At 41.7% G+C, this 20,292-nt stretch overlaps 1 protein-coding gene across 15 annotated transcripts in view; it reads right to left on the bottom strand.

Annotated features, from left to right (window-relative positions):
• MYO3B (myosin IIIB) overlaps positions 1-20,292 on the bottom strand; it is a 409,912-nt gene that overhangs the window by 12,404 nt on the left and 377,216 nt on the right. For 2 of the 15 annotated variants that reach the window (XR_011528404.1, XR_011528405.1), the window contains exon 32: positions 18,253-18,434. The exons of 11 other annotated variants lie outside the window; for them this stretch is intronic. Coding sequence is in view for 2 of the 4 variants with exons in the window: in XM_070580119.1 (XP_070436220.1) it covers positions 3,652-3,725 (74 nt within the window). In the remaining 2 variants the exon portion in view is untranslated. Of the gene's footprint in view, positions 1-3,518; positions 3,726-18,252; positions 18,435-20,292 lie in introns of those variants that run through there. 2 more of the 15 variants (XM_070580119.1, XM_070580121.1) reach the window with 1 other exon arrangement.

The following is a 20,292-nucleotide window of genomic DNA, read 5'->3' as shown; positions in this document are numbered from 1 at the left end:
GATTGGCAACAGATGTTAGCTCAGTGCCCATCTTCCTCAGCCAAAAAAAAAAAAAAAAAAAACAGAGTCAAAAAAGCCTGAGTACGAATCCCATCTCTAGGACTTGTTAGAGGTCTGAACTTGGTGATTATGATCACCAAGTGAGGATGACAGATACTGTATGAAAAGAAAAAGTATAGCATCTGAGGCAGTGCAGGTGCTCCTAGGGGATTGTTGTAATTCTTGTTATCTGAGAGTGGCTCTCCACCCTAGTTCTATATTAGAATCACCCAAAGAACTTGTTAAAAATATAGATGGCCTTGGCCTAACCCTTGGAGATCCTAATTCAGTGAGTCAGGGGTAGGATTCTGGCATTGTTATTGTTTTAAAAAAGTCCCTCCCCCTTCCAGATGATTTTAATTTGTAGCCAGGGTTGGAAAATCAGGGATTTAACCCTTTCCTAAGAGTTCAGGTTGATTTTGCAGATTAGCTAGCTGCCATCTTGAAAAGTTGGTATAGAGTCAGAGAAGTTTTGATGGGGCAGAAGGAATTCTGGGAAGGGGAAGCATCTCCAATTGGGCTCCCAGTGCTGTTAGGCATTTGCTTTGCACTGGAATCTGCATCAAACGGCCTGAACCCAAAGCAGACACTAACTTCCCTGGACAGTGGGGAAGTCCTTTCTCTTATTCCAAGAGAACAATTTTGCTGACCATGGAAACATTATCTCTGGTTTCCAGAGGTACGACACTGCTCAGTGCCCTTTTGGAAGTTTTGGTATGAATGAATGACAAAGCTGAAAACCCATGCTGACCTAGTGAGACTCTCTTTAAAGCTAAACACAAATGCAGGGCAAAAACTCTGGGTGTCAGGAGAGTTGGAACTAGTCAAAAATGTTTAAAAGGCGAAGCTTAGAATCAATTATGCCTATTCAGCAATGGGTTGCTGTTGAGTTTTCTTTTTGTTTTACTTTGCATAGTACTCAAATGTTTGCATCATGTCCCATCTTTCTGCTTTTAGGAGTTTTTTAACTGCTTATTCTGAGGCCTCACAATATTCCCTTCCACTCAGGTGTCTTCAGGTGGGGATGACTGACTTCATCTGTACCCGCCCCGACAATGGCTGCTCCCTAACTTTGGCCCTGTAAGGGCAGACAGGAATTAAGGCCAAAAGGACCACCCAAACTGTGCCCAGTGAGAAAACAGCATTAATTCAGCTTTTTCAAGAAGTCGACATGAAAAAAATCTAAGACCTGGATCTGATGCTTAGTGGACCCACAACGCCAGGCAGCAGGCTGGGAGATGTCATTTCTGGAGCTCCTAATGAGATGCAAATCACCTAGTGAACTACTCAGGAGCTGGGAAACAATGTCCTGGGTAAAAGAAGATAAAAATGGAAAGAAAGAATGTCTTTGAAGATTGGAATAACATTTTAAATGCTTGAAGATATGGGGCACCAGATAGCACTGGTTTTACTAAACTAATTGTGACCAGGTCTTTGATTCCTTGTGGCAGAAGATCCTGGGGCGTTCATTCTCAGCTCTGCCTTGCTCTCTAAGTTGGGGACCTGGTTCCAGTTCCTGCTATTAGTGTGTAAAGGGCTAGTCAGCTATAGTGAAACTAGCATGGGAGGTGGGGGCAGAAGGCCTGGGCATAGTTCAAGTTCTGAAACTTATTGGTATGTGATCTTGGGGGAATTGTTTACTCCTCTGGGCTGCCACATTTTACCTGTAAAACAAGCGGGGTTGGGGGTGGACCGATATAGCGACTTTTCAACAGAGGATGGTGCTGCGGCACATTACACATGTTCTTGCCTGGAGATTCTGAGCTGTGCTCCTTGGAGTCACGCTCTTTCGCAATGTGTGAGCATCTGTGTGGAGTGAGAGATGTGCCTGCTGAGAGTTTGTTGCATGAAACCAGTGTGAAACCAGAAAAAGGGTGAGAACCATCAGCTGAGAGGATCTTTAAGGTCCCTTCCAACTTTAAGATGCTATGACTACAGAGTTCCAGCCACCTATCCTCTCAGGGCCTCATCTGCAAAATGGACATAAACGCTGTTGACTGTACTGATGACTTGGAATTTAAAGACGACGAATCAAAATGCACTCAGGCTTCAGGGGGAAAAGTTCTCCATAACTACACTAGAACTTCATTCTAACATGATTCATTCATTTAAAGAACAATGCTGCACAAGGTGGTTTCATCCAAACCCATTTCTGGATTATTTGGTTATTGATGGACTAAAAGACTGCATTTTAAACTCATGCAGCTTTCTCCCAGCTGTGACCAAAACTGCAATATATGGGTAACATTGTACAGCTGGACAACTACCACCCAGGTTCATAAATTCTAAAATATTTAGAGCTGTCATTAGTATGAATGACTTGGTTTTGAGGAGATTATCCACACAAATGATGGGCAGAGGGGGTGCGTGTGTGTGAGAAACAGTAAAGAATGTGAGTAACAGACCAAATGAAATCACAGGTATGATTTTTGTTTATATTAAACTAATGAGACGCAAAAGTGAAATCAATGTAGTATTAGGGGTGAAAAATTAGACGACTCTGGTTCTTTCAGTTTTAATCTCCAAAAAGTCAATAAAATAGGAAGTATCTGGGGGAAACAAAGTTAATTAGAAAATAATTACATTTGGGTTACTTTCTTATCTTACACTTCATTTTGGAAAAAAATTCCTTAGTACACTGTAAATTAAATTTATTTCAACTATCCAGTAAACATTTAAAGATTTATAAAAATAGTGATACACAAAGCTCTTAGTTCTTTGCTCAGATCAAGAGTTTAGACTTCAGTTCCTCAGGGTCAAACTGAACTATTAAATTTCTTTGCCTTGTTTTCTTACAATCTGATACGAGGTTAATGAAAATCCATTATGGAAATAACGCACAGAATAATGACCTCTCATGCCCTCCCCTTCCCTTTATTCTCACAGAAGGTTATTATCCTGAAGGGGTCATAAGAGACCTGAATCTCTCCACTGGACTCAAGATCTCTCAACAAATTAAAGTCATGTACTTTTTTTTAAAGAATCCCATTTCTGTGAGTCACCTGACCAGTATGGCACATTCCAGTATGTCACAAAATACAAGTCCAGCTTAACTAAAGTAAATACTTACAGCTGTTATCAGCGTATCTGACAATGGGTATCTCCTGTGTTATTTAGTGATTTAGGTCTTGACAAGGAAATTATCATTTTCACTCAGTCTCCTTTGCAGTGACTTTGCATACTGACACATATGAGCTGCCCTGAGCACTAAGTGTGATCAGACCAAAAGACAGTTCTAGTGCAATTTAATTTCAAGTTTCCAAACTAACATATTTCAAGGGATTCATGTCAGTAGTCCGCAACCCTTGCACTCTAAAGGAAACACCCTTTCAGGGACTCTCTTATCTAGGCTTAGTCAAATAAACAATCAGAAATCTGGTAGGTTTATCTGACAACATAGAGAAAATCATATTAACAGGAGCTCTCCACTGCAGAGATCTTGGACATCCGTGATGGTGTCGGGAAATGTGCCACTAGCTTCGAAAGGGCAGGAGGTCCTGGCTGACTTGGCACCTTCCCACTTCCAGCTATCACTGCCTCTCACCCTGCATGAGATGGAGACCCAGCAGAGAGGGGTTAAATGGGTTGGGGAGCTAGTCCAGCTGGGGGTCATTAGCAATCAAGGACCAGTATTAAAAGGCAGCAGGAGACTAAGGGTCTCTGACAGGTTTGGCTCCATGCACCATCTGGAAGGAAAGAGACCGTGGAAGCTGGATTAAAAAAAAAAAGACTTCATGGAGACCCCTTTAAGGACAAACATGAACAGTGATGTTATTTTCAAAGCGGATCCTTCCTTTTGGAGAGTAGGGCCAGGTAGCCACATTTCCAGGTCAATCTTTGGCCATGATGGACCATTCATTGGCGCCTGGGCGCGGGGCCAGCTCAGAAAACTAACAGTTTGATAGTGGCTAGTGAATAGAACATCCATGCTGGATAATGAGGTAATGGGCATGTGAGAGGCCTGAAATGTAGCGCAGGGCTCATACCAAATAACACATTTAACTATATTCCACGCATTACAATATGATCTGTGACTCAAAAGAGAAAACCAGACAGCTTTACTTGGGATATGCCCAAGTTGATCATTTAAGTTGTAATTTTTTTTTCTTAAAGATTGGCACCTGAGCTAACAACTGTTGCCAATCTTTTTTTTTTTTTTTTTGCTTTTTCTTCCCAAATCCCCCCAGTTCATAGCTGTATATTTTAGTTGTGGGTCCTTGTAGTTGTGGCATGTGGGACACTGCCTCAGCGTAGCCTGACAAACGGTGCCATGTCCGCGCCCAGGATCCGAACCAGCGAAACCCCAGGCTGCTGAAGCAGAGCACACGAACTTAACCACTCGGCCATGGGCCAGGCCCTAAGTTGTAATTTCTGACAGAATGAAAATTTAAAAACAAGCCAGGCTCACTTTCTAATGTCATTCTAAGGCAATTTGTATGAAGAAGTGTCAATCACAGATGTCACATATTGTATATACCTGGACATTGACTTGGTTTATATTATTCATTAAGTTGCTTTTCTCTCTTTTATCCCTTTTAGATTTTTGGGTCCCCCTCCCTCTCCCCCTTATCTATATGTAAGAAAGAAAAAAAATGTTTAAAATAGCAAACTTTTTCTTTTGATCATAGATTATTAGACTTACAGAATAAAGAAGCCTTATAATGAGATCTTTAAGATATATTACAATACTAATTTAGAACGAGCTGCTAATCTCATTATAAGAATCATTAATATTACAGTTGAATTCATAAGAGGAATTTGCATTCCAGCTTGTTATTGTGTGGTTCTACCATTAGTCTTCAGAATACCTTTAGTTCTGATAAAGCAGCCAGTGCAAGGAAAAGGACTCAGGGTTGTATTTGTTTTGAGACGGTGAATGTACTTTTCTGACATTGTTAAGAAGGAATAGTCGCTAAAATTATCCTCATGACGCTTTTGGAAAGTTTCTAGATGCCTGGGATGGGGAAAAGTAACAGGGAAGATCTAGGACGCTGTAGTCTCTCAGATTTAGGGTCACCAGAATGGGGATGTCAGGTGACATTGGCTGCTGATCCAGGCAGTGGACATGATTTGGAGAAGTAATCAAGGTGGTCGGCAGACCAGCAGAAACGCAAGATTCTGAGAGTTGAATCTGGATCATTTTTAATCATCCTATCCTAAACTTTGGATAAATTTACATCAATTATTGGGCAGCCTGTCAGAGATAGTTTTTTAATAAAAGGTTCAGGCACACAGAACAGAGCTTGTTTAAAAGAGACATGCAAATCCCCAGAGACAGAACATTGTGGACATAAGGCATGGACGAATCCTTTCCTTAAAGTTCTGTAGTTGGGCTTATGCTGATTTTGACATTTCTTGTAAAAAGTTTTCTTAGGTATATAAGTGTGACTATATGAATGTGACTTTTAAATAATGGAAACCTAGCACTGATTAGAGTTATGGGTTCCGGGAATAAATATGAGAGGTTTCTTTTAAATAAATTGCTTGGTAAAAATATCCAAACTTGATGCCTACTGCCCAATCTCATACTAAAACTTCACAAAAGATTTTTCTACTGACTTAGTATGGAAGATTGCTGGTGCTAACTTACTCAGGTTAGCCAACTAAGAAGCAGAGAGTACAACCCAGGATTCATTTGGCACCAAATGGCTCCTTTTATTATGCCCTATTGCTCCCCGTAAACTATACTGGTGGGAGAGGTGGAAGAGTAAGGAGATTGAAGAGAGTGGAGAAAGCTTGAAATGGTTGCAGAAGGGAAGGGGAGTGGGTCCTGGTCTAGGACTAGTATTGGGGGAGCACAATAGGCCCAGGTAGGATTGGAAATGATTATTTTGTGAGTGGCATCAAACCACATGGTATGCTTTACGGCAATAACTCTTAGGAGCTCTGGTGTACTGGCAGAGGAGGAAGGATTAATCTGGAGCTTGATTGTTCTGGGTAGTGAGTGGAAGGACTTGAGCGTTTGTTGGAGTAACTGAACTCTAGTCTAGGCTGAAGATAGGTGGAAGGGAAGCCAGCAGAGCTTGGAAGACAGTGGAAGAACAGCCGTGCTGGGAGTAAGAGAGGTGGAAGGACAGGAGGCTGTGCTCCTACAGGAGAAGCTCTTAATGGGTTATGTATAGCCATGGAAGTAGATGCCTGAGTGGAAGAGATGAAGGTCATTGGCATGAAGGGTTAGGGAACAGCCAAGTTTAGAAGCTGGCTAGATTGGATGGCTGTGAAAATCCCTCTAGTTCGTGGTGAGTTTTGGGAATGAAGATGATGATTAATTAAATACCCAAACATTCATTGAATCTGAAGTGACCAGGATGAGGTCAGGAGATGACAGGAACAGATGGTGATCAAGGAAAGGAGAGCATAGCAATGGCAAGTTAGCAGGATGTGGATTCTACCCCCATTTCCTCCTCCATCCCCAGGTCCTGCTGGATGGGACTTCACTCAATAATACTTCAAGGGAAATGGTGGCCAGTAGAAAGGATGGGTCAGAGGAGAGGAAATCCAGAAAACAGTGGATAAGCAATGAGACCACGGGGTGACCTGAGTTTTGGGCAGTGGCCAGTGGTGACCAGCATGCAAGGCAGGCTGGAGAAAGTCAGCTTAAGGTATCAAATGGAACAACCTCTATTGGGAAGTCCGTCCCATCAGTGCCAATGTGAAAGCAGATCCCTGGCAGGCGTGGAAGCTAAGTGCCAGCAGGCTGGATTATTCAGCAGTCCAAACCAAAAGTTGGTGAGAGGTTGTTTTCATGCTTCTGAAAAGTAATTACTGAGTATGGGAGTAAGATTAGTAAAGATTAATCTAGCGTTCATACATAGACTAGTTTATGACAGTTTAAAAATACTGGAGGTGAGAGTAGGTGGTAGGCTACTGAAGAAGTCCAAGTGGATGGGGAACGAGGCTGGACTATGGCCCTTTCTCTCCCATTACAATTCATCTGCTCTGGCTGCCCTGGGTTGTCACCCCTGGTCCCATCTGCCCTGCATGTGCCTCTGCCCTTACCAAGAATGGATACCTTCTCATGCACCCAGCCTGTAGGAGCTTTCAGTCCTTAAAAAGACAGTGTTTGAGTCTTTTGTAAAGTGAGAAGGGAGACATCAGGTGCTTCTGTCATGCTCTGCTAAGAAAGGGTTGTTGGTGTCCTGAAATATTATGGAATTTAACAACATCTCTCGCTCATTTCACAAACATGGTGTCTTCCTCCCCCATAGGACCTGCCAGCAGGCTCAACGTGGTGGGATAAGTTCAAATATCAGTTGTCATGCTGTACCCAGAATCACGACTCCCTTCTAACCCTGGCTCCATTGCTACGTGTGGGTCATCTGTCCTTTTCTCCCTGATGGTGAAATCTGTCCTTCATAGCTCAGTGATTTTATTCAGGGCTTATTCTGTGCCAGGCCTTGTTCTAGGCACTGGGGCTAAGGCAGTGAGCAAAGATCTCTGCCCTCAGCAGCTGGTGGGGAGAGACATAATAAACAACAGGCATGGTATATAATATGTTAGAAAGTGATGAAGATTATTAAAAACAAAGAAATAGTAGGGCAGGGCACAATGACTAGCTCACTGTCCCTAAAGTCCTGAGCACTGGCCCTGCTGGACTTCCTTTCTCAAGGTCCAATGACACTTCTCACAAACCCATTGATGCAAATACACACCAGTGGTGGCCCTTGCTCAACCAGGCTTTGCCTGGTTAGTCATAAGTTCCTCTCTGTAAAATTTTTGGGTTCATGGGGGCTGGACCAATGGGTGGACCAGGTGACAGACAAGATGATGCACTGGTGTCTATGCTAACTGGTGGAAGTGCATCTTTGTAAGGCGGAGGTGGTTTAGTCTAGGTGTTCTTATCCTGCCCAGGTGTCAAGGGAAGGTGTCACCCAGCAGCCTGCTTCTGCTACACGGGTGGGACTCAGTGTCCATGAGGGCCAGCCTAGAGACCCACTAAGATGCTAAAGACAACATATTTTTCTACTCTTCAAGAAGAATTTTTGGGCCCACAAGGAAATGGGATTCAAAAACTGATTCACGATATTTGAAATGTGTATATTTGGATGTCTGCAGGTCCACAGAGGAGGCAAAACCTCTGATTCAGTCTGTACGCTCTCTGTAGCAAGGCAAAATAAATCCATAAGCCCCTTGTTGAAGCTACAGGAAGGGAGAATCTGACAAGTTTGCTATGAACAAGGGAAGGTATATGGAAATTAATTGTGCAATATCCATGGATACTGTTTTCAAAGATTTATAAAATTTTATCATTAGTCTCTTCAGCACGCCATCTTTTATTTATTTTATTGAATGCAATAGTAGGAGGCTTTTGAGTTCTTTTGCCTTGTCCTCTCCAGAAAGTGGTTTTAAAAAGTCTATGCTCAAACTTTCAAAATTCCTTATGAAAAATTTTAAACGTATAAAAGTGGAAAGAACAGTATGATGAATCTCTAATCCCCAGGAATGGAGCCCTTGAAGAGGAAATACTGGGCTGCTCCTGATTCCATTTCCAATCTGTAGAATCCCCTTAGGTGCCCCGTCCTCGACATTCCCATTTGTGCAAGTGGTAAAGTTTTGCTGCAATAAATGTTATTCAAGGAGCTGGTTGTTTGGGATTCCATTTTGCTAAATGACTCTGGCCCTTGCCCTTTAAAAAGATAAACCAAAAAGCATAATCATTTAAGACATAGCACTTGATGACAGAACCTTTATCTAAACAAGGTTCGCCAATCAGGGGTTAACTGTACTTCCTGTGTGTGACACTATATAAGTTATTCTGGGGCAGAGTGTTTTTAATCAGTCAAATCTCTGCTACACAAGGATCGAGGTGGTGCCTCATCTAACTGCCAACAGGGCTGACCTGCTAATTCTATGCATTTCAGATCATGATCTGTTTGTAGCCCTGATGCATTTGCCATGCTGTTAGCTGGGGTTAATCCGTGAGTCCTACATGAAGGTTAGAAAGAGCAAACTATGCTTATCCTGCCTCTCAAAGAGGCTAACAGATTCAGTACTCTTTCTGGCCTCCCAGATCCGCAACTACTTGCTTCAGAGACTTGAGTCTCTTTTCCATGATAATATAGCTTTGAAAAGTGTATTTCCCACTCTGTCTCCATGCTCTGAGAATTATATAAACTAGTTTCACAATATATAAGTTGCTCAATAATTAGAATGGGCATCTCACATCAAAATATGCAATTCAGATTTTATCTACTACCCAAATGCAAAATCCTCCACAGTGCTGAGTTATGAAACTATTCAAACATAGAAACTAGCATTTTAAAAGTTCTCAACTGATAAAAAGTACTGTACCCTGTTTCTTTTTCGTTGGTATGATTTAGTAATAGTAAATAATAGGATATTTAGAGCAAATATGTTCCATGGACTAGAATAATACTTAAACATGTAGTGGGAAGTAAAATTAAAAAAAAATAGTTTACTTGAGAGAGCTACTAGACCTGGAAAAAGGAATGCACGCAGATGCCTTCTGCTATTCGAGACCCACAGGGGCTTTCTGCTTGGAACTTGACAGAAAATGACTGACCACCTGACGGAGGGTAATTGATTTTGTCAACAGAGCTCAGGCTTGCTGTAGAATCATAGAGATCTTTGCCTCGGCCACCTCTTCTGAAAATTAGCTAGATTCAGCAATTGATCATGATGAATGTGATGGAAACAAAATTCCCCAGGTGCACACTGGTTGTTTTGCCCTGACATCTCTTCCCCTCTGCTGTGGTAAGAGAGCCTCTTCCTTCCCGTGGGGAACACCTTCCAGGTATTTGGATGTGGCTGATTTCCCCTCCTCCCCAAATCAGGCTGAACATATGGCCCAGGCCTGGCCCAGGAGAGTTCCTCTTTCCCGCCCACAGTGGTTACTTCAGGGGTGGGCACACAAGCCAGGCGGGCTGGAATTCCTCTAGGAGAGCTGAGATATGGACACCAGAAAGAAGGAGCCCTTTGTCTTTTGGGATCTTGATTTCTACCATGTAGATAGAGAGTCAGGGCTGGCAGTGGCCATTTTACCAACACTGAAAATGACAGCCTGAAAGAGTTGAGCAGCACTAAGAGATGGAGAGAGAGAGAGAGCGGCCTAACGACATTGTTTGAACCCCAGTAAACTACATTTTGGCCTAAGCTAGTTTGGGATGGGTTTCCAGTTCTTCTATCTAAATGGGTCCTTGCATAGTCCTTACAAACAATAACTTACATAGTCATCGCCCTTTCTCCTAACCATCGGTACCGACATCCACACCTGCGCCCACTGTGAAGCAAACCAGCGTCCTTTGTCAGAACCACCTGAGCCTCTGGGCTGGATTTAGTCTATTATGGAGTAGGTCATCAGTCCTTTTGAGCCACTAAAAAGTTAATATGCAGAGGTTCCTAAGAAATACCTGCTTGTATTGTGTGTGCCTGTATGTAGGTATAGCATTTCGTTATTTTAATAATAGCTAGAGGTGAAACAAGCTAAGTGTGTCAGTGTAATTTGTGAGACATCCATTTCTTATTAATGAAGTAAACAGAGGTATTTGCGAGGAAGCATGAGCAAGGAACTCAGCAAGCACGTGGGCAATTTCCCACCTACATCAGACAAAACATGAAAGAGCAACTCTTAATTACAACCAAATATTAGCTCTGGCTCCTGGGAACTCATCATCCCATCTCAAGGTCTATATTTATGAAAATTTAAGCAATGTCTTAAAACATGTTAATTTGTTCTTTGTTTATTTCTTTCCCTGACAGATTAATTTATTCCAAGGGACTTTGGTTCTCAAGCGCTAATATATCGATCTGGCCCATGTACGACACAGCTAACAGCCTGGGGAGGAGATTTTGGTGGAAAACAAAAGTCTTTCTTGTAGTTTTCCTTAGGTAATTAACTTTTTATTCATGGGCCCTGGAATGCTTCCAGTTTTCTCTGCAGTTGCATCTCTGACTTTCAGATCAATGGTTAATTTCATGAGGGAGAGACTGGGAGTGCTGAAAAAAAATACACTTCAGGCTTGAATGAGCCAGTCAGAGCACATTGAGGCCATAAGAAAAGTTACGTGTTTTTTTCCTACCGGGCAATGTCTTTCCAAGAGCTTCTATGTAAAGGATATTTTAGACAGTGGTGAGAACCTAAAGTACTGGCTCTGGAGAAGGAAAGGTCAGGGGGTGGGAAATGCTGTCTCTCATTTATGGAAACTTCGCTCAGTGAGTTTTGGATCCTTCAATCTTGTATAATCCCACCGGGAAGTCAAAGCAACGCCTACAAAGTGCCATTCTTTAATGTCTATTGATTGATTATCAGCTATTTTGTAGCCCAAGAACTGTACTGAGAAGTCTGTGGAATTTACACACTATAAATATCTATATCTTGTAGAAAGAGAAAGTGCACATCAAGCAAGAAATGAAATTAGCCCAGAAGCTGTATGTTCCTGCACCAACCTAATGCCTATAACTATTTATATCATGAGAGTAACTCAGTAGAATAGAAAGACTCCAGAAATACACCTGTCCCCAAATTTCAGGCAACTTCTTAAACATCCATGGGTTTTATCTATAGGTTGTTTCAAAGGTATACAAGTTTTAAAAAGTACATCAAAAGTCAGTGGTCCCAGGGGGAGGGGCCCAGTGGTGTAGTGGTTAAGTTTGTGTGGTCCACTTTGGTGGCCCACAGCTCACAGGTTTGGATCCTGGGTGCAGACCTATACACTGCTCATCAAGCCATGCTGTGGTGGTATCCCACATACAAAATAGAGGAAGACTGGTACAGACGTTAGCTCAGCGACAATCTTTCTCAAGAAAAAAGAGGAAGATTGGCAACAGATGTTAGCTCAGGGCCAATCTTCCTCACCAAAAGAAAAGAAAAGAAAAAAAGTCAGTGATCCCTAATAACATTATTTCCTCTTCACAAAAAAAATCTTTCAAGTCAGCCAAGTAGACAGATTTCTGTCACTCTTTAGAATTCCTGATTTCAGCAGGTTTTGTGCCTTCACCTAGAGCTTCTCATTAAATACAACAAACCTACATTATTACTTATAAAATGCTAAATACAAGTCAGAACACTAATGTACATATTTTTACTATATAATATTGCTTTTATATATAGGCTAAATGGAGTAGACCTAGTCCTCTTTACTACTGTCACAGCTACCTGAAATTTAGGTACCTACTATCAGGTGAAAGCAGTAGCTGCTAGGGATTACTGTAGTAGACTGTATTACTTTTATATCAAATGTTCCTATTGCTAACCCTAAAGTGCCTCTCCCAGCAGAAAGATTCACATCCCCATCTAGTTGAAATCAGGGGTGGTCATGTGACTTCCTTTGGCCAGTGAAATACATGAAAGGATGTGTGTATTTCTAGGTAGAAGGTAGAATGTGGTTGACCAAATCTCTGCCACAACTACCAGCAATGATCTAGACGAAAACTGCTACATCAGCCTGGGTCTTGAAATGAAGACGACATAGAGCAGAGCCATAGCCGACCCACAGTGGTGTGGCATGAGTGAGAAGTAAGCTCAGTAAGTCACTAAGATGTGGGGGTTGTTTGTTTCTGTAGCATAATCGAATCTAGCCTGACACAATAGCTTAAACTAAATACGTACACTTTATTTAAGTATTAGTTTGTACCTTATGAAATTGCCATTGGTAGTAAGAAACGATCTAATAACAGCAATCTCATATAATTCAACTTACTTTAATTGAGAAAAATTGGAATATAAATTTCTACTCATGGATGCTTGTCCTTCCAAAGTGTAATTTCTTATTAGGAGAAGAGCATAATTATTACTTTTATTTCCATTTTGTAAAGAACATCATAGCAGAGTTAGAAAAATGGCTGCAACAAAATACACCTTTCTAAATCCACAGCAATATCAATAATCAATGGAGGGTCTTTCTTGTGTCATTCCTAGGGACGCTCTGGTGAACAGGACAGACACAATCCCTACCTTCATGGAGATTTCATTAATTCTAGTGATGGAGTTTAATTAAACAGGTAAATTATTACAAATTGTCATAAGTGCAAACAAAGAAACAGATGAGTTATTTTAAGTCAGAACTACATAGGAAAGGATACTAAAGGATAGGGTGGTGGCAGATGGCCCCTCTGAAGAGGTGACAGTTAAGTTGAGGCCTATAGAAGGACAAGAGCCAGCCATGTAAAGAGAGGTAAAAGTAGGGCTGGGGGACCATTCCAGGCTGAGGGAACAGTATATGCAAATAACATATTCATGTCCTCCAGGCAGATCAGACCTGACCAATGGGCTGGACCATAGTGAGAAAAGGGATCATAAGGAGAGAGAAAGTTGGAGAAAAGGCTGTGGACAGGTGATGCAGGGCTTTGATGGCCATGGAAGGGATTTGAATTTTATTTTAAGTCAGTGGGCAGCTACTAAAGGAGAATGGGAAGAAAAAAAGACATCAGACAGTTTATTTCTTTAACAAAGATCATTATCTCTGGTGGGAGTCCCTCCGTGGAGGTACAAGAATGGAAGACCAGTGAGGAGGTGACTGCAGGTCAGAGGTGATGGTTGTCTGGACCAGGTTGTGGTGGTGAAGAGGAAGAGAGGTGGACAAAAATCAAGATATGTGTAGGAAGTAAAAAACAGAACTTGCTGATGGATTGGATGTGGAAGGTGAGGGAAAGGGAACGACCAAGAATGACTTCTAGACTTCTGGCTTGGGTCCTTGGGCGGGTGGTATGTCAATTATTGAAATAGGGAACACTAAGGGAAGATTAAGGTTTCCGAGGCTGTGAGGAAATCAAGAGTTCAGCTTTGGACATGTTAAGCATGGGATGCCTGTGAAACATCTGAGTGGAGATGTCAAGTGGGAAGCACGTCTGGAATCCATAGAAACTGTGGGGGCCTGGAATTGGCCACCCCAAGATATGTCTCTTTGGCATGAGGATAGTTTGGGGCTGGTTACTTTTAATAAAATGCAGACAGGAAAGCAACTGAGAAGTAGAATTTACTTACCCTTTGTTAAAATACATTTACATTTGTAAGGGAAATCTCCATCTGTAAAGGTGTCTCCCTCTCTGTACCAGGAAGTAGGGGGATGACCTTATCTCTAGAAACTCTTATCAATGCAGAAGGCAAGGACTTAAATCTGCATAATAATCTTATTCCTGTTTACTGTGCTTGTCTGGTAACCTCCTGTAACTCACTCCCCCCACCCCCAACATCCTCCTTTGTCTTTAGCTGAATATGATATTTAAGGTGGTGGCTTCAGCCATTTTGGCGAGTTGCTTAGCTTGCCTGAGCCTCTCCCATGTATACATGTTATAAAGCTTTGTTTAATTTTCTCCTGTTATTCTGTTTCACGTGAATTTAATTCGTTCTCCAGCCAGAAGAACCCACAGTGGGTAGAGGAAATGTCTTCCTTCCCTACAAAACAATCTGGGCTGGACATACGAACTAGAGAGTCATCAACACATTAATAGAACTTCAAGTTTGTGGAATAAATATAGAGGGAGAAAAAAAAGGTTCTCAAATGCCTGAGTAACTCTAGCATTTAGAGGTCTTAGTAGGAAACAAAGACCAGCCATGAGGCTGGAGAAAAGCCAAGAGGGTGAGTCTTCACAGACGCTGAGAAAAGGGAATGGTTTACGAAGGCCCTGAGAGGTGGAATAAGAAAAGGACAGAGAAGCTCCTCTGGACCTGACAGCCCGGCGGTGTCTGGAGACCCTGACAAGTGTGTTTCAGGACAGTGATGAGTCCCAGGGGTTCTTCAGGGGAGGAAATACAGGCAACAGGTATAGTCAAAAATGTTTTAAAACTTGGCTAAGAGGAAAAGAGAAGAAGGCTGAGGGAGGAGAGCCCAGAATTAACAGTCTTTATTAAAGAGACACTATGAAAAATTCCGGAAGTGATTGGGTTTACCTGGAAGCTACCAGACTGTTTTCTACCATTAGCAAAAACATAGGCTAACCAGTTATAATCTTGTACATCTGTATTATGTGGCCTCTTTCTGAAATACCATGTTCCTCAAGTATCGTCTCCTCCTCCACTTTCTTTTGCTATATTTCTGGAAGAAGTCTGTTTGGGTTACTTTAGTTAATATAGCTTTTCTATCCTTGCTTTATCATATTTTGTCTCAAGTTCTGAAAAACATGCAGTGATTGAAGAATGTTCTTCTGTTTTAAGAGGTTTTTATTTTTTCCCTCTAACTGTAAAAATGCTGACCTAGTCAGTTTCTGTATCTCTTGGTACAGTTCACTTCCCTTTTAGCTTAAGGGTTATTAAATGAGAGTAAAATTTCATTACAAATTATAGTCAAAACAATGTTTAATATTTTTTATTGAAAAATTCACACACTTTAGGCATATTAAAAAAAGATAAATACCACAAAAGATAATAGAATGAATAATAAGTCCTCCCCAGACCCTAGTCCTTGCTCCAGAGGAAACTATTGGCATTCCTGTACTGTGTGAAATAGTCTATGTAGCTACAACTCTAAGGCTACAGCTCATGTCCTTAATGCAAACCCAAAACCCAAAACCCCAAACCAACCTCAAATGTGAGCATATTTCCATATTCTGTGCCTTGCTTTTTTCACATTTCAATATAACATGGAGGCTGTTCCATAGGAATACGTATGGATATAACACACTTTTTTCAGCTTCATAGTATTACATTTTTATGGCTGTGCCACCCTTTAACAATTTCTATTGATGAACATGTAGGTTCTTCTTAGCATTTGAAAACCACAAAATAAGAAATGCTCTTAAGTGACTACACAAAACCGTTGCCCAAGACTACACAAAACCTTTACCCAATATTACACAATTGTTATCCCAAATCCCAAAGAAAATTAGATTGGGAATAACTGCTATTTTCATAGTTTGTGATAAGAAAGATGGCTAGTGTTTTTGTGACTCTTTCCTCTACAACGTCTGGGGATATCAGCGACCCCAGTCTTTAGGAATAATAAGCGTAAGCAGTAGGAATACTAAGGAGAGAATGAATGTGAAAGTTTTAAGAAACTAAGAAAAACAATCCTTTAGAATAAAGAAATATTGTAAGGGCTGTCAAAGGTTTATATAGCAAGTACATGATTTGTTTTTTCTTGAATAATATGCTACAGAATTTTCAAAATGGCAGTTTTCTAAAGATGCTTTCTTTGACACTTTATATTACACGGACCGTTAGCATTTTCAATGTCAAACAGTAACACGGCTTTCATTTGGGGGAGGTTGTTCATGGACCTAATCACTCTGTTGTGGAAGCCAAGTGCTCACAGGCTTTCCCCGAGGATCGCCGCGAACTAGGGAGCTGTGCCCCAGGGGAAGGGGGTTAGAGGTTTGTTTGGAAACACATAAAATAAAGTTTGGCAGTGAAGGTTTGGAAGTCAATCTTAAAGATTTTGTCTTTTATCCTGTGAGCCCTGGGGAGCATTGAGGCTTCTAATCAGGAGAATGACACATAATAATTGGTAGTGGCATGGAGAAGGCATTAGAGGAGGGACAAAAGGGAGAATCAAAAAGGCATTGCAGTAGTCCAAGCTGAGGTGACAAAAGCCTTGGCTAGAGTGACAGCAGCAGAAACAAAAAGTGAAAAGGACCTAAGAGTGAATCTTTTTTTTTTCTTTTTCTTAAGATTGGCACCTGAGCTAACGTCTGTTGCCAATCTTCTTCTTCTCCCCAAAGTCCCCCAGTACATAGCTATATATTGTAGTTGTGGGTCCTTCTAGTTGTGGCATGTGGGATGCTGCCTCAGCATGGCCTGATGAGCGGTGCCATGTCTGCACCCAGGATCCGAACAGGCGAAACCCTGGGCCATGGAAGCGGAGTGTGCAAACTTAACCACTCGGCCACAGGGCCAGCCCCTAAGAGTGAATCGTAACCCTTTTTCTCTGCCCCAGCACCCTTGAGAAGTAAGACAAATGCCATTAATTCACAGTGATTCACTCTGTATTCAAACTTTTGTTATAAATGCAGCAGAAAACCCAATTAAAAGGCTAAACCATTGAAGTGTCACAACACATCATTAAACTATATATAAACAAGGGAGTGATTGTCTTCAGAGTTTTCTGTTGCTCTGAATAGGCTGTCCTTGCATTCTTTGATTGGTGCCTCCATGAGCCATCACCGTTATAAGGTAGCAAGCCAAGACCTCCAAGAAGGAAAAGAATTGACAATGATGTCTGATTCATAAAGTTAATCATTTGTGCTAGGTAAATTCTAGAAAGTCTAAGGATGAACATCTTAAGGATGTTTATATTAAATCTAAATATTAAAAATAGTTTTTAAAATAATAAAAGAAATGGGTGAATATATAACTGGGGGTAGGAAAGACTTCTCTAGGTGTGAGACCAAAGGCAGATATTCTGAAAGAAAATATTGAGTTGACTACATTAAAATGAGAAAAACCTCCTCCAAAACCTTTTAACAATAAAAAAGCAAACAAAAACAGCAAAAAAAAAAAAAAAAAAAAAAACCCAAACAAAATTAAACGGCAAACAATAAAGTGGAAAAATATTTGTAACATCTATTAACAAGAGATCACTATGCCTAATGTATAAAATGCTATTACAAATCTTTGAGAAGAAGAGATTTCCTACTCAGAGCTCTCTTCGGAAAATAAAGCTGGTTGGGTGGACACATCCTCTGAAATGCCTCTCCTTTGATGTAAAAGCAGCCATAACTACCTGGAGTATGGCCAAATGGGTACTCCCAGTACTAACAGAATTATATGGCTTAGCTTGATACAGTCCTTTCTACTGGGTAGTAAGGAGACAGAGGATGACTAAGAACGTGACATGGTGGTAGGGGAGAAGGTCTCATAGAGTGAAAGGAAGACAGGATGGGTGGAAACACTGAGGAAAATAGTAGAGAAATGCTAAATCTATTTTTCAGGCAACACAATACACTGAGAAGAATGTAAAAGCATCTAAAACATAGGACCCAGCCTGCAGTAGGCACTTTATTAAATGTGTATTGAATTTAAGCAAAAGCATGACATGACTAGAGGCCAAGAGGCAGAGATGAAATAAGTCCTGCCTTTAATAATAATTACAATAATAGCTAATTATATTATTACGGCTTACTAGGTACCAGATTCTTAGCTTAGCTCTGACATGGGTGATTTCATTTAATTCTCATAACAACCCTGTAAGATTAGTACTATTATCTCCATTTTACAGATTTGGAAACTGAAACTCAGGAAACTGAAACGCTTTGCTCAAGCTCACATGACTAGAAAATGACCATGTGACTCAAATTTGACTCCAAAGCCCATGTTCTTACCACTATGTTCTACTTTTTCACTGGCCACTCCTCACCAGCATGGAGACTTGTGGTCTCAGAGGACCCAGGTCCTCAGCGACAAACATGGTTCTTGGTAGAAGGGCGGCAGTTTTGAATTTCCACATAGGATGGCTGGATTCCCGCAGTGCCGTAAAGCATCAGGCTAGGCTAGGAGGCTGAGGCTAAAAAAGGGAAGAGGTGCCAAAAATAAACGGTCTTTCTGTGCCTTGTACTTTCCAGTGACCAAACTGCTCTCTGTTTATTCAGATGGAGGTGGGCCCTGGTGCCAAGCACTGTACGTTGCAAGGGAATTCATTTGTGAGGCGCTTTGATGTCACATGCATCCCAGGAACACCCAGCTAAAACAGGGAGAGCTGCTTTGTGTTTATGCCTCTAAACAGAACCATTTGAGTACACAGACCAAAAGACCTGGTCTGGGAGCACTGCGTTTTCTCCAATAGAGTGATTCATTACTAATGTCTTCATTTTGGACACTGCAGTTGAATTTGAAGCCATATGCTTTAAATTAAAAGCACGCTAAGCAAATCACAAGTTTCTCAAGATGAAGCTTAAAGTCTGTTTTGGCATCTGTTGGTTGCCAAAAGACCATATGATCCTGTAATTAAACAACAAATATTTTCAGCAAAATCAATCATTTTAGCTGTCCCCAAATGCTATGATTATGATGTTTAGATGCTATGTTGAGCAATAAGTTGCACAACTAGACCTTTTTAGAATTGTTTGTTCCCTACTCCAATATTGTACTAATCTTTCTCTAGCCATCTTATTCCAATTCATTGTATTAGAATGCAAAACTTTTTAGTTACATGAGCAACAAACAGCAGAGCCACAGAGCCAGAAATGTCGGCAGCAGAACCACCACTATAGAGACTATTATATCTCCTCACAAGATTCATTCACCACGAGGTTGGTACCAGAATCAGCTAGGCCTCTTGGTTGTAGCCATCAGAAACCAACTGAGATAATCTTAAACGAAAAGGGAATTCACCGGAATGAAGTCAGGGACTTCATTTGATGGGGAGGTAGAGAACACAGCCTGGAAAACAGGCAAGATCCAGGGCACTCTGGAGGACCAGCGAGCGGAAAAAGGCCTGGCCACTGCTGCGCTCATGATTTCACGTCCCTGTGTCCTGGGTGGCTCAAGAGTCTGAGGGGCACCAGTCTGGCAGGGCCTCTTTTAAGGGCTGCTCCATGGATGCTCTATAGTGGAAGAGAGATGGGTGGCCCCTACGTCCCACCTAGATGGTGAGGAGATTCTCCAGGGAAGATGGAGGTGCTGTGAGAAGACAAGGTCAATGCTAGACAGCCAAAAATTCTGGTACCACTCTCCTAAAATGGAGACCATTTTATAATTTCCAGCCATGTTTTCCTCCTAAGCAGGAAAATCTGTGGACAGAAAACCAACTCTGTGAGGTCACAGAAGAGGCAAAGGTAGGACGCAGCACCTCATGAGCCAGGGGTGGCAAGCACAAGAGACTCCTTTCTGAAGGAATCTAAGCTTATTTCACAGGCTTGTGGCTGAAAAATGCTGGCTAAGAACGACAGCTTTTTAGGCTTCCTTCTGCTTGGAGGTTGCCTTCTACAAAATGCATCATTTCTTATCCCCTTAAAAGGTCTTCTCTACCTGGGAGGGCAGTGAGGTGCACGGGGTAGTGGTGGTTGAGGGGCAGAGGAGGGAAAAAAACAGAGGGTGAGACGCTTACTTAAAATGAGTCGTTCCTCCCCCTATGAATCTTAAAAGTGGGAGAAAAGATATAGTCAGAATTAAGGAATTTCATGGCTAAATCAAGTCCAATTAGGAATGTGAGGGAATGCTTAGGTAGGCGGAACAGCTAGACACAGTGTTCTGCGTGATTTACACTCTGGGGCCCAGGTGAACTTAGGTAAAAGCAAGCTCAGATGAGGAGAAGGCACAGGGGAGCCCCAGGGGCTGTAATAGTCAACAGAGGGACCACCTAGGAGGTGAAATGTGAGGGGCTCAAGGGCCAGCCCTCTCCAGGGCCAGCTTTTTTAGGGGGT

Source organism: Equus przewalskii, chromosome 17 (genome assembly GCF_037783145.1).
Source record: "Equus przewalskii isolate Varuska chromosome 17, EquPr2, whole genome shotgun sequence".
Lineage (NCBI taxonomy): Eukaryota > Metazoa > Chordata > Mammalia > Perissodactyla > Equidae > Equus > Equus przewalskii.
The sequence above is the reverse complement of the archived record's forward strand: the minus strand, read 5'-3'. Positions and strand labels throughout refer to the sequence as shown.